General features: G+C 51.4%; 1 protein-coding gene across 1 annotated transcript in view; it reads left to right on the top strand.

Annotated features, from left to right (window-relative positions):
• The first annotated feature begins 753 nt into the window (after positions 1 to 753).
• The window catches only part of TNR (tenascin R), a 29,067-nt gene continuing 15,668 nt past the window's right edge, over positions 754 to 14,152 (top strand). The window contains exons 1-7 of the mRNA XM_075037545.1: positions 754 to 1,246; positions 4,062 to 4,538; positions 4,982 to 5,245; positions 6,054 to 6,169; positions 8,720 to 8,870; positions 11,549 to 11,818; positions 13,616 to 13,801. Of these exons, the coding sequence (XP_074893646.1) occupies positions 754 to 1,246; positions 4,062 to 4,538; positions 4,982 to 5,245; positions 6,054 to 6,169; positions 8,720 to 8,870; positions 11,549 to 11,818; positions 13,616 to 13,801 (1,957 nt within the window). The remainder of the gene's footprint in view (positions 1,247 to 4,061; positions 4,539 to 4,981; positions 5,246 to 6,053; positions 6,170 to 8,719; positions 8,871 to 11,548; positions 11,819 to 13,615; positions 13,802 to 14,152) is intronic.

Here is a 14,152-nt window from a genome sequence, read left to right on the forward strand (position 1 = left end):
CAACTGGGCTGGCATTGGTGATTTTAGGCTGGAGATAAATGTGGTCCTCAGAGGCTGGATTACCACCCAGGGGCTCACGATCGATACCAGAACGAGAAGTCGTGTTGTTCCAAATCAAGGCAAGGTTTACCTGTAATCCAGAGCACAGGCAGGGGGTGAAGCTACTTTAATGGGAGGGATTTGTCTGCTCAGAGCGTTGACCTGAACAAGCTGGAGCCTGCATGGTGTAATTTAACGGTGTTTAACATGAAGGCTGCTATTCCTATAGCTACTGGAGGAAGCCTAGCAACCCCAGGCGCAGCTCCTGGGGCATGGGAGACAACCATCACCATCACCCGTGCGTTAACCCTTCGGACCCTACACACTGTACTGATGCGGCCGGTGTTTCTGCTGAAAACTTGGGTATTCAGTGCTTTGTTAGTACCAGATTAACTGTTTCCTTAAAAAAAAAAAAGAAAAATAGCAACAAGAATCTGCCTCTGTCACTGTTCAAGGGCTACGGCAGGGTCTCCCCACCAGCCATGGCCTCCACTCAGTGTTGACTGAGGATCCACCAAAGCCAGCAGGACTGTGTATGCGTCGAGTTGGCCCCACGCCTCTCTGGATGCCTTTGCCCAGAAGGACCTGCCTCTCTATGCTGAGCACAGTTTCAGGGCTAACACCAACCATGCTCTTTTTCTTCTGTGTCCCCAGGTCCTCCGCACGCTTGGCTGACCAAGGCTGGCTTAGAAGGCTCTTCCCTCTTCCAAGAAAATGGGGACTGACAGTGAAAACCCAGTCCTGAGGAACATACTCATCAGCTTCAACTTGCTTCTGCTGGGAGCTGTCCTCAAGCCTTTTGAGTGCCGACTGGAGGTGACAGAGCTGGCTGAGAGGCCAGCAGTGGATGAGGAGGGTGGCCTTGCCAACTGCAGCCCACCCATCAAAGAGCAGCCCATGGTCTTCCACCACATCTACAACATCAACATCCCTGTGGACAGCTGCTGCTCATCCATGTTCAAGTCTTCAGACGAGGAGGTGAGTTCAGAAGACGACCGGCTGGCAGAGTACACGGAGCAGACCTCCGACAGCGAGAGCCAGGTCACCTTCACCCACAGGATAAACTTGCCCAAGCAGGCCTGCAAGTGCTCCACCTCCCTTCCGTCCCTGCAGGAGCTGCTGAGCAGGATTGAGATGCTGGAGAGGGAGGTCTCCATGCTCCGGGACCAATGCACCTCCAATTGCTGCCAAGAAAATGCAGCCACAGGTAGTAATGCCATCCTGTTAGCTCTTGCTGGGGACTGAGGGCTCAAGCGAAAGGCAGGAGAAATAAATACAAAACTGGTGATGCCACTCAGAGTGGCAACAGAGGAAAACCTATATTCACCCGTGATGTGGCTGTGGCTTTAGGGGAAAAGCTCGGCTTAGGTCTTCCAAGGCAGGAAAACTCCTGGGAGGGATTTGGTCACTTGAGTCCCCACACCCCACTCGCTGCAGAAACCCTGTATTGGCCAGAGCTAAAGCCCCTTTTACAGATAAAATTACCACTGGTAAGGGGTGAGCAGGGTGATCTCCCAACCCTGCAGTCCTTCCAAATCTGTTAGAGATCTGTCACCACTCATGGGACAGGGAGGAGAGACATAGCTGCTGCTCTCCTAAGCTGTCCCTGGGCTGAAGGCAGCACTGTGGGAGCCAGCAATAAACCCCTTCATCTTCTCTGTAGGAGGAGTAAATGCATATGAAAAGCTGAGTTTAAAAAAAAAAAGAATAAAAAATACAGGGAATAACTTCTGTTGCCATGAAAGATGCAAACAAAACCATCAACAAAGATGGTTTTGCCTTTCCGCAAAGGCACAAAACCATCGACAGGATACTTCATCTGAATAAAAATATGTGTGATTTGTGAAGCTCTCTGAGAGCCCGTATTAGGCTTATGCCATCAACAACAGCCCCTCGTTTCACTGTGGCTGTTCCTCAGAGCCAGAGAAGCAGCATGCAGTTGAAATGAGATGGGTTAGGAGAGGTTTTGGCTAGAGGCTGCATTTCGATAGCACAGGACCCAGCATACTGTCGGTTTTCTTGATGTCTCAAGGAGGTTGGTAAGAGGGGCTGTCCCAAAGGGCATCCATCCTTTGCACAGCCCAGCCCTGCTCGGGGTACCGACACATGAGGGCTCCTTGTGGGGAAAAGCCACCAAGAAAGGAGAGCCACGCAGGGCATTTTTTCTAGGGGAAAACTGCTTTTCAGGCCAAGAACAACAACAGGGAGGAAGAAAAGTTAAAAGCAACCCTTTCCCCCCCAGTGCCCACTGCCTGTTTTAAGTTTTGCAGGTATTAGTGTGATTTTTCTGGTGGTACCCCCAACTCCTCCTTTAATGTGTAGGACACATTAAAATGAAATGGGTGCAACCCACACTCAGGTCAACAGCATTGGACCAAAGGTGTGTGGGTCGGGGAGGGAGAAACCAGGTTGGTACACGCAGTGGGGTGGCTTGGGCTGACGTCTCCAGTACCACTGGTGGTAGTTAGTGCATTTCCAGCCGCAGGCTCAGCCCACATCCCCCAGCAGTGCATTAATAATTAAGACAAAACGGAAAACACACATACGTGCCACCACTGTGTGCAAAACAAGGGTTAAAATCACGTAGGAAATGCAGTGGGAAAAACCTGTTTTAAAGGAATTAATTTGAAACTCTGATGGGCCTATTTGGGTTACTTGCAACATACGCAGACGGTCCCATTAAACATTCATCACTTGGTGGAGTCTCCACTCCGATCACAGATGTGCTGAGCTAAAACTGGAGTAGTTTCGTTTATTTTTACCAGAGTTGCTTTCAATTCACTGCAGTGCAAAGGAGATCAGGATCCCTACCCCACCGCCCAAGGCATTTCCCTAAGGAAAGCTGCTCTCTTCCAGCACACTTACAAGCAGCTTCTCTCATCTTTTGATAACTTAACTAGAGGCTGAGATCTAAAGAGATCCTGATCGTCATTCCCAGTATTCGCAGTTTAGATGGGAAGCATCCCACAAAGTAACCCAAACAGGTCTGTCTGGCACAGCATGTAACTGAACCCCTTTTACATGAGCACCTACTGCACCTCCCATAGGAAGAGCTGCTCAGATATCTCAGCTAGGATGGAAAACTTAGTTGGGGGACACAAAGTCCTGCAGCTTGGGGTCTTCATGGTGCAGAGGTTTCCCAAGGGTTGGAGGAAGCACAGAAAGGGTTTCTGTTCTTCCCTGGTTCACACAAAGAAGGAAAGCAGTAAAAATTAGCAAGGAAAACTTAGCCTGGCTGGGCTAAACCCCGAGCTGGAGCAATGGGTCCATGTTATGGGGCAAACCAGGGGAGAGTCGGCAATGTCAGAGTGACCGGTGCCTCCATCCCCATGCCTCCTTCCTTGCCCCAGAGCATCCTGTGCAAGGCTGCCAGGTAAAGGGGAGACATTAGAGGTGGTGACCATGTGCTTTCCCCACTTTCCCACAATCTCAGCACACCCAAACCCCTGATACTTTGTGCAAAGCCAACGGCTTCATCTTAATCAGACTCACCAGTATAAGGATGAAGATGTCTTTGGGTACATACCTGCTTCTTGTAGGAGAGAGAGTGAGCAGACTGGGATCTCTCACCTATAAAAAGGAACAGTGGGTGGAAAGGAAACAACAGGAGTCATGGCTGGTGCAGTGGGCTTGGCCAGAGAGGGCTTTTTCCCAGCAAGAGGTCTAGGGAGGTTCCCATCGACTGAGTGCTGAGCTGCAGAGAAACCAAAGGGAGCACTTATAACCCAACAAGGCTGATGCACCCATAGCTATGGAGGCCAGCGCTCCCAAGGGGACAGACAAACTCCTGGAGTTCCACCCAAACCCCACCACGAGTCCATATCACCAATTCTGCCCCTGCCAGCCCTAAAGCCACAGGCTCCCCAGAGCTGGGCGTGCTCAACCAGAGGGAGGACCATCCCCTGCTTTCCCATCTTGCTCCCCTTCCCCACGGCCCATCGATGGGCTGACCTGGGACCAACGCTGACCTTTTTCCACCTCCCGCCCAGTGGGCTCTGACCCTCGGTCCTGCATCCTTGCAGGGCAGCTGGACTACACCCCACAGTGCAGCGGCCACGGGAACTTCAGCCTGGAGTCGTGCAGCTGCGTGTGCATGGAGGGCTGGGCAGGCAGCAACTGCTCCGAGCCCCGCTGCCCTCGGGGCTGCTCCAGCCGTGGTGTCTGCCTGGAGGGCCAGTGCATCTGTGACAACGACTACGGGGGCGAGGACTGCTCCCAGCTCCGCTGCCCCGCCGGCTGTGGCTCCCGCGGGCTCTGCGTGGATGGCGAGTGCGTCTGCGAGGAGGGTTTCACCGGGGAGGATTGCTCCCAGCTGCGGTGCCCCCGCGACTGCTCGGGGAAGGGCCACTGCGCTAACGGCACGTGCATCTGCTGGGAGGGCTACGTCGGGGAGGACTGCGGGTGGCTGCACTGCCCCAACACCTGCAGCGGCCGTGGGGTCTGCCAGGACGGTCTCTGCATCTGCGAGGAAGGCTACGAAGGGCAGGACTGCTCGGCAGGTAGTGGGGGCATGTGTGGGGAGAGCCAGATCCTAATGTATGAGCAAGGGTGCCCAGAACCCCATAGGAGCACCAAGAAGCCTGGGAGAAACCCATACCTGGTGGAGCATGTCACATAGGACCTACTCAAGCCCTGCAGTCTGACTGCCTCCCTGTTGTCCCTGCCCCCAAAGACACCATGGGCAAAAGTCTGGGAGGCGAGCAAAATGCCAGCAAGGTTCATCCCGACATTGGTGGTAAACCCTTGGTGCAAGAGCAGCTGAAGGCAGGCTCTCCTGAGCTTTTGCCTTGCTATATAATACAACCACAGATAACACATAACCCCCAGCCCAAAGCCCATGCCCATGTCCCACCAGCACACCCACGCACCCTTCCCCACGGATGGGTGGGAGGATAAGCCACACACACCCTGACACTCTCCTTACCTCTACCTTTTCCGTCAGTGGCTCCTCCTGAAAACCTGCGAGTGACAGGGATCAGCGACAGCTCCATCGAGCTGACATGGGACAGCCCCGGGGCAGCTACCGAGTACGTCGTCTCATACCAGCCAGTGGGGCCAGGGGGCACCCAGCTCCAGCAGCGGGTGCCCGGGGACTGGAGCAGCATCACCATCACTGAGCTGGAGCCCGGCATTGCCTACAATGTCAGCGTCTATGCAGTCATCAGCGATGTCTTGAGCATCCCTGTTACCTCCAAAGTGATGACCAGTAAGTATCCTACTGCACTTGTTGCTTAGTACCTGGATAACCAGAGGTGATGCTCAAGCTGGCTCACATTTTCCATAAAAACCTTCTAGCAGCAGAAAACTGAGCCTTCAAAACAAATATTGGGCATGTTTTTATCCCCATTTATATCTGTATGGGGATATAGGAAAGGGGGAAATGTGTCTGCCCTTTGCAGAAAGACTCAGTCTGGTTGAAAACTCAAATGACTAAAAATTGAATAAACTTTCAGTGTTTGATTGAAGACCCCAGAATATGGCCCAAAACATTACACCTTTTTCCTCATAGAAAATATTGCAATATATCACAGAAGACACAGGTTCTCCTCCCACCCTGGACAGATTCCCCATAATGAATCCCCATGACATGGGTGATAGTGCAGCAACAGGGAATTCTGCTGCGCATCAGGAGATATGTAGTCCTGACCAGGACTGTGACGCACAGACAAAAATGGGAGTATCAAGCTGTAATGGCAACCTCCAGAAAGGATCCTCAGAAACTAAAGATACAGAGGGCAGGGGAAAACATAAACTATGCAGACACCTCTTTTGCAACCCCACCTCTCACTGTGTTTGCACAGTAATGCAGTGGGATGCTTCGGTGTCCGGCAGCCCAGGCACTTTCCTCTTCTCCCTCCAACCCAGAAGGGGGACAAAGAGACTCTGCTAACAGCTACCACAAGGTTCCCCATTTTCGTTGCCCAGATAACAAAACAGCCACAGGGAGCAGGGTGGGGACCGGCAGCACCCGCACACCCGTCCCACTTTGCTCATCACTCTCTGCTCCCTTCCAGACCTCGCCACACCACAGGGGCTGAAGTTCAAGACCATCACAGAGACAACGGTGGAGGTGCAGTGGGAGCCCTTCTCCTTCCCCTTCGACGGCTGGGAGATCAGCTTCATCCCCAAGGTACCGCCGCCACATGCACGGCATTGCGGGGTACACCCAGTCACCCTAAAAACACCGAGTGAGCGGATGCTAAATTAGCTTCCAATTGCCCCCCTCCAAAAAACCCAACATGTGTTTGCAATTTGTGTGCTTCACATTGGACAACCCCAAACACCTCAACCTCCAATTGCCAGCTTGCATTTCCCCAGTCGCCTTTGGTGTCAAGACATACATGTCCTCAAAGAAATTCCCCAATAAAATCAAGAGACAAGCATAGAAATAAATAAACCTTCCAGCCTTGCTGCCTCTTGCTGTCACCCCCTCTTTTTCCCTTCCATCTCCTTCGCCATGACCCTTCCTCCTCTTCCTCGCCCCTGCTCTCTGCACGCTAAGCTACCCAAAGCAGCCTGGATCAAACTGAGCAGCCACCGGCTCTCAGACAACAACCTTCAGCATCCCTGAGTCACACGCACAGCTAATTCCTGCCACAGAATTTTAATCACAGTGATGAACAGGTAGAAATGGTGCCAGAAAAGATGAAAGGATGAAAATGTTGCCCTAAATATCGCATATTTTCTATGCGCGGCAACAAAAATTGTACATCAAGTATTTCATCTATATTCATAATTTCTACACCATTTAGCCATAAGTATAGCTTCAATTGTATATGGAGCCTCTTTACAAGAGCATTCAAGCCCCAGCAGTAAAAGAAATGCTGATTAAGGGCTCAATTATGACGTTTTCACTTGTACAAAACCCTCGCTGGAGTCAAAGGCAGCTCTGAGCAGTGGAGAACTGCAGAACTTGGCCCCAAAGTTTTAAATGCTCTTAGCTGTAATGTATCATTATACAGCATGAAGAAAGGGCCCGATTGCTTTAAATAACTCCTTCCCTTATTTCTAAAAAGTCTACAAGGATCTGGGTGCAATTTTGGGTACATCCACACGCAAATTGTGTCAGAAGTCAAAGTTCAGGTACTGCAGGTATAAACACCGGGATAATTTTCATTCACTGTTGGGATAAAAGCCAAAAAAATAAGGCTATGTCAGGGAAGAGCTTCTGGTAGCAAAAAATAGCTATCTTTCAAACATTTCACTGGTACTCGGGAATTAAGCTTAACAGCATCCCCCTGAAGCAGATACATGCAGATATATCCATTTTAGGGAGAGGAATTGATGGGATAGAAACAAAATTCTCCCTGCAGGATAATCAACGATAGTTTTTTCTCAAGCCAGCCCAAAAATACAAACTGTTGGTCCTCCTTTCCATTTTTTAAGCTTAAAACTTAGAACCACATGGAAACATTTCAGAATTTAAAGGAAGAGATAAGGTGCAAAAGGGTGGCTGCTCCTGGATGCATGCTTTTGGGGTGGGGAAGGGATGTAGCTCGCAGGGTTTGAAGTTCTTGCATCCATCGGTCAAGCGCATGGTCCTGCGCCCTAAAGGCACAGTCATGCTCCTGCCCGTCAGCTGCTGAAATTGGACTCTCTCAAGTCTCCATCACCAGCTTTTCTCCTAAAATAAGGCAGAGGGTGCTGTCTCTTTAACTGCCTGGAAGCAACACTCGCTTGGGCAAATGCTAAACCATTGCCACACCCCAAATAAAACCAAACCCTAGTCCCAGAGGCTAAAAACAACAGAGTTAGAACAGCAGCATCACAAATAACCTCTACGAGCAAAATCGAGCTCCATCTTCCCAAAAACTGGGTGAAAGGATGCTAATTTGGTCCTCAGCGTCCCCGTGAGGATGCTCGCACTCTGCCGCGGAGCAATCCTCCTCCTGTGGTCCCTGCGATGCTCTTGCCCCCTGAAAGTCGGGTCGGACGGGGATTGCCTATCTGCTGCGTGCACAGGGGATGGGGGCAGGGGGAAGATGAAGTGCAGACAGATTTAGAAAAGGAAATTAGGAAAGGTAAGATGGCAATTTATGGCTAAAATGGAAGATTTCCTGTTTAATGAGAAAAGAGATGAATATGAATTGAGAGCTATGTGCAAAGATTTGTTTAGCATGTTATTAGTGAAGACAGCGGCAAGAAAAGATCCTTTGTCCAAACATTGGCAGGAAAGGTGACATTTGCAGTTGCTGAAAGCCTTACAGTTTTTTAGAGCAAAACCACAAAGTATAATGAGTTTAATAAAGATACTTAAAAAGCAGGGCATGGCAAAATAAAGACCTTACAGTTTCATACTTATATATGAACAACAGAAGGCTCCTGGCACCTGAATAGCAGGGAAAAGGAGTCCAGCCCAGGCTTTGGTTTTATTATTTTTTCTCTTCTAGAGAACAGCAGACACACAGATGGCAAAATACAGAAGTTGGGGGGGGGCAGGGAGAAGGGATGGGGGAGGATTTCTCAGCCCAGAAATGGGGGTGCTCCATGCTTGGTGGATGACTTCACCCTGGGTTTCTGCACCTCCATGGTGGGATATGTCAGGGCGAGGATGCAATTTGGGGACGCAGGGCTGGGTGTGGAAGGACGTAATGTGGGGAGCACCTCCTCTCCATGCATCAGTCCCCCCCAAACACCTTTTTTGTTCATTTTTTTAATGCTTATTTCCACTCCCCGGCAGAATAACGAGGGCGGTGTGATCGCCCAGCTCCCTAGCACCGTCACCACCTTCAACCAGACGGGGCTGAAGCCAGGCGAAGAGTACACCGTCACTGTGGTGGCCCTGAAGGAACAAGCCAGGAGCCCTCCCACCTCCGACAGCATCTCAACCCGTGAGTGAGCCTGACCCTGGGCGGCACAGCAGTGCCCAGGGCTTGGTCCCCAAAATAAGGTCCCATCAGTGAAAGCAGCCTGGCACTGCATGGGCAGGGATAAAACTAGCACTAGCCAACTGCTCAAGCTACAGGTGCATCGCAGCAACAGATTCTTCATGAGGTATTTTGTCCCTCTCCCTCCCAAATTACTGTGAGTGCAGAAACCGTGGTGAGGTTAATGGGGTTAGGAGTGAAGGCTCAGGGCCACTTTTCTTATATAGCTCGATAAATTCCTCTTCGCTAATCTTACATTATGGAGGCTGGACGCCCCCAAGAAATATCTCTATAAATGTATTGCCTACTCACATATAACAGATTAAAACTCCCACCTGCTTTTGTACCACTAAATGTCCTCTACTCCCACCAATTCAGGCAAATCAGGCAGCAGGGCAGGGAGCCAGGAGCAACAGCACATTCCTTCCTAGCCAATTTATTTGGCTGGTCACTGGTCCATCCCATAGGCTAGAGGAAATTCAACTGGGTCTTCTCCTCGCCAAAGGAGACATGGCAATGGGCAGAGCTCACAGGGGAGAAGAGGCTCTCCACACCAAATCTGCTGCAGTCTGCCTTGGCAGCCAGGCAGACATCTACCTCCATCCAAGCTGTTGCAAACGGAAACAGCATTTAAATAGCTGCCGGAGGGTTATATCGAGGTGATGCTCTCTCCAGGCTGCTAATTTGAGGCAACAGTGAAAGTGAAGGGAGGGTCCCTCCACCAGCAGCAGCTTGCTGCAGGTCTGAGCTTCCTTGGCAGAGTCCTCTCCTCCCGCTCTGCCTCCATGCTCAGCTCGATGTAGCTTAACAGAGACATCTCCTGGTCAAGCCCAAATCTTATTTTCCCTAGGAAGTCAGCAAAAAATATAAAGAGAGGCTGGTACTTCAAACTCAGTGGTTGACCTTTGCAGGGGAGCGCAGATGGAGGGGTGGGCTTCCAGCTCCCCGCTCTGTGAAGGTGTCCCCATGTTGGTGTGTCTGCCTTCCTCTGCGGCACCCCCGTAGCTCTGCCCCCATCATCCTCATTCTGCCTCAACACCTTGTGCCGGGATCAAGGAGCAAGGCATGGCTTCATGCTGCACAGCTAAGTAGAACTTGATGCTCCCCAGCATCACTTGGATGACTGGACAATATGAGGTAGTTGGAGATTCAGGGTCTGGATAAGCATGACCTGGTCCTGGCCAAGCTGGACACCCAGCTCCTACCTAAACACTGTGCTTCCCAGCTGTCCTCCCTTCCCTGTTGCTGTTTTGCCCCCAGACCTCACCCTACTGCTCCCAATTCCACACGTCTTTTTCTAACCCTCCCTGGTCCTTTCTACCCCTGCCCACACACATGTCCCCCAGAACTTCCCACCCTGGGGTGCAACATTCAGCACATCTTTATTGTATAGTGTCATTTTCTAATATATACTGTATATTAGACGTATTTGCATGCAGTACAGCCTGAATTACAGAACCAGCGTGGGTTTTTTCACCCACCTTGTGATCATGTAAGTGACAAAACGGACTGCCAAGCAGGCTCCGTGCATCAACGCTGCCATGGCACAGGAGCGATGGCCAGGCCTCCCCATCCATCCGTCCGTGCAGTGGTTAGGTCCTACTGGATTCAAAGCACCCATCGCCCAGACTTGAGCCCATGATTTCCAGAGGTCGAATGTTGGTGGATCCAGAGGAGGGAAGGGCCTGAATCTCTGCAAAAGAAAGCAGAAATGTCCAAAATGGTCTCCCAGTAGATCCCTGGTAAGAATTTAGTTTAAACCCCTTTTTCTGAGAGGGTTTGATGGGCACCCACCATAGCCCCACACCCAGCTAGTTATGAAGACTTGCCAGAGCAGTTGCATTTTCTCCTCTCTCCCCACTGATAAGACATCAACAGCTTTACGAGCTGATCCCTCATCTTAATGACAAACCAGGAGCTGGCACTGAAGCAGGAACATTTTTAGAGACATTCCTCAGTTCTCAGTGCTTGGATCAGTCCTTGGCCCCACATTATTTAACACATTGTCAACGCCTTTCAAAAGACATAATATTGTTGCTGATAAATTTTGCCAGTGATGGGAAGGCTTAGAAAAGAGTAAATTGAGTGGAAGGAGATCATCGATAAAAGCAGTTTGAATGGCTCAAAGAGCTGGGCACAAAGGAATACTATATGTTTTTCAATGCATCGTGAAGTACGAGCAGTTATCTAGGAGCAAAGAAAGTGGACTGCAGTTAGACATAGGAGGTTTTATCCTGGGAGATGCCACCTGAAAAAGCTGGGGAGGAATTGTTGCCGATAACCAGCTCCAGAGAAGGGCATGAGATGCATTGTAATGGGCATTGATGGGAGAGCCGCTGGGTCCTGCTCTGGTGTCCACAGCTCGGGAGAGACATTGGTGAAGCGGAGAGGGTTCAGGAAAGAGCCAGGAGACTGGGACACGGGACTGGGAACCCACCGGGACCAAATGCCCTGAGTACCTTGGGGCAGGGGATCACATCTCTTGCCCATGCCACCTCTCTGCCTTGTCCCCAACTGCTAATTCAGGCTACTCTGAAGGTCGGGTTGAAGCATCCCTGAAGCTTGGTGTCCCCAAAGCTGCCACCTTTCCCCATCCAACTCTCCCAAAATAACAGCTGCCTGTTTCCCCCCCTCCTCTGCAGTCATCGATGGCCCAACACAGATCCTGGTGCGGGACGTCTCCGACACAGTAGCCTTCGTGGAGTGGACACCGCCGCGCGCCAAGGTGGACGCCATCCTGCTGAAGTACGGGCTGGTGGACGGGGAGGGCGGGAGGACCACCTTCCGCCTGCAGCCCCCCCTCAGCCAGTACTCCCTGCAGGCCCTGCGCCCCGGCGCCCGCTACCACCTCGCTGTCAGCGCCCTCCGGGGTGCCAACGAGAGCCGGCCAGCCCTCGCCCAGTTCACCACAGGTAGCTAGCTGGCTTTGCTAGGAGAACTGGCATGAAATTTTTAAGCCTCGAGCAAGCATGGGCAGATGGCGTGCTGCAATCTGCAGAAGGGCTGTCCTGCAACGAGCATGGGGTTTTGCATATCCAGAGCCAAATCGAGGGGGTTTTGCATCTGGAATTTAGTGGTACCTGGTTTCTCCCTGGCACAAGTGAGCTGGGCTTGTACTGGGAGGAAGCAGTGCAACGAAAACATGATGGTTAAGATGCAGGTCTGAATGAAGACACCTGAATGCAGGTGCCTCGCATCCCGTCACAGTCCCAGTGCAGAGCAAGGCAGAGCAAATGATTCAGCTCACCCTAATACACACACCCTAAAACCACCCTGTGAGCCCCCCTCCACTAGTGCCTATGTTTCTCTTTAGTCCCTAAACCTCCAGTACAGCAGGTCTTCTTCATGCCCTGTGCCCCACAGGAATGCTCGCACGGTCCCCAGGGCAGCCCAGGTGATCCCAGATGCCAGCGACCAGGCAGATGACTCAAAACCCCACATTTAGATGACAACCCCTGAGCAAACCCCACCTTGGCCATGCCCTGCTGCAGCATCAAGACTGAACCTGCTGCCTGGGACACATGTCCCCACCAGCTTCAGTGTCCATTCAGACCCACAGCTTAGCTTGAGCCCATGGCTAAAACTTTAAAACCCAGCAGTTTACACCCTTAATAGCACCCATAGAACAATGTGCAATTCTCAAAAGCACCAAAACAGCGAGCACAGCTCTGAATTCAAGGCGATGCTCGCTCCCATTCAGCACGAAGACCCAAGGCAGATGCCTTGCCTGAGGAATCAGCAGACAAGTGGCTGAAAGCAGCCCAGTCAGAAACGTGGCTATCTTATTTTATATCTTCTCTGAATACCCTAACTGGTCGGTAAAACTTTAATTAATGTTAAGCCTGCAGATAGCTAACAGGTTTAATTTACCGTGCCATAAAGGAGGAGGTAGAGCTCATATTTCAGTGCTGGTTTATGGTATATAAATTACTTGTCATGTACATTATTGGTGGATACTAGGCTCCTACTTTAATAACTGCGGTGTGTGAATTGTGTGTGTATATATCTCTATAGATAAATATTTCGGATGAGATGTTCACCCCGACTGATTTGCTGCGTTGGCCTTCCTTGCTTTATTTCTAAAAGGCAGCATACAAAATCCCCCCCTCTAAACTCAGATCCATCAAGGAGCAGTAATTACCCCCTGTCTGCTGGTGCCCAGCCCTGCCCAGCACCAGCCCGTCGCTCACCAGAGAGGTTTATTGTGCAAACCAGAGCAGATTCAGCACACAGCCTCAGCAGCACTAATAAACAAACCCTTTGGGCAATGTCTGAGTGTGAATGAGCCTGTAAAGATGCTCGAGGTTCTTCTAAGAGCAGTTCAGGCCAATGCGTGACTGCTACAGTGCCCTTTTTCTCTTATGCACGCTGCCTCAGTTTCCCTTACTCTAATACAAGGGGAAAACGCTTTTCTTTTTAAATAACATGCAATTAGCTCCTGAAGCAACTTACTGAGGGATGCTGTGAATGCCCTAGCACTTGCGTCGGTCTCGTGGGTGGCATCTCCCGGTCTGTGCTGAGCAGGAGGTGAGAGCTGATGCCCCAGCCCTTTCTGCGGGGACGTGCCCTGGGGAGGAGGGACGGCACATGGGACTCCATGGACATCACACCCGGGTACCCCTCCACTGCTGTTTAGCCATGCCAAGGCTACGGGGTGCATTCCTGGTCCCCGGCGGTGAGACGGTGCCTCTCTCCCTTGTGTTGCACAGAGATCGATGCCCCCAAGAACCTGCGGGTGGGCTCGCGGACGCCCGCCAGCCTTGAGCTCGCCTGGGACAACAGCGAGGCCGAGGCGCACAGCTACAGGGTGGTCTACAGCACCCTGGCCGGGGAGCACTACCACGAAGTCCTGGTGCCACGCGACACCGGTCCCACCACCCGGGCCACCCTCGCAGGTATGCGTGCACCCACACACCCTTCCTCCCCCTCCTCCTCCTCTCAAGCAGGTAGGGTAATGGAGAGCCAAATCAGCACCAATGCTCAGTTGCCCTTATGCTGGCACATATTTAAGGCTGGTTTGGAGTTTACTAGTTACCAGAGAGAAGGTTTTCCTTGGAATGAAGCTCGTTTTCCCCTCTGTGGGTCTGGATTTGGGCGCTGCTTATCCACAAGCTGAGCGATGCACCTCCAAGCAATGTACCTCCAAGCGATGCACCTCCAGCAAGGGTCTGTTCAGGTGCCAAATAGAGCTGGCAAGGAGCAAAGTGAGAAATGGGGAGAGGAAGCCTTTTTAGGCTGATCTAGAG

Source organism: Buteo buteo, chromosome 10, assembly GCF_964188355.1.
Source record: "Buteo buteo chromosome 10, bButBut1.hap1.1, whole genome shotgun sequence".
Classification (NCBI taxonomy): Eukaryota; Metazoa; Chordata; class Aves; order Accipitriformes; family Accipitridae; genus Buteo; species Buteo buteo.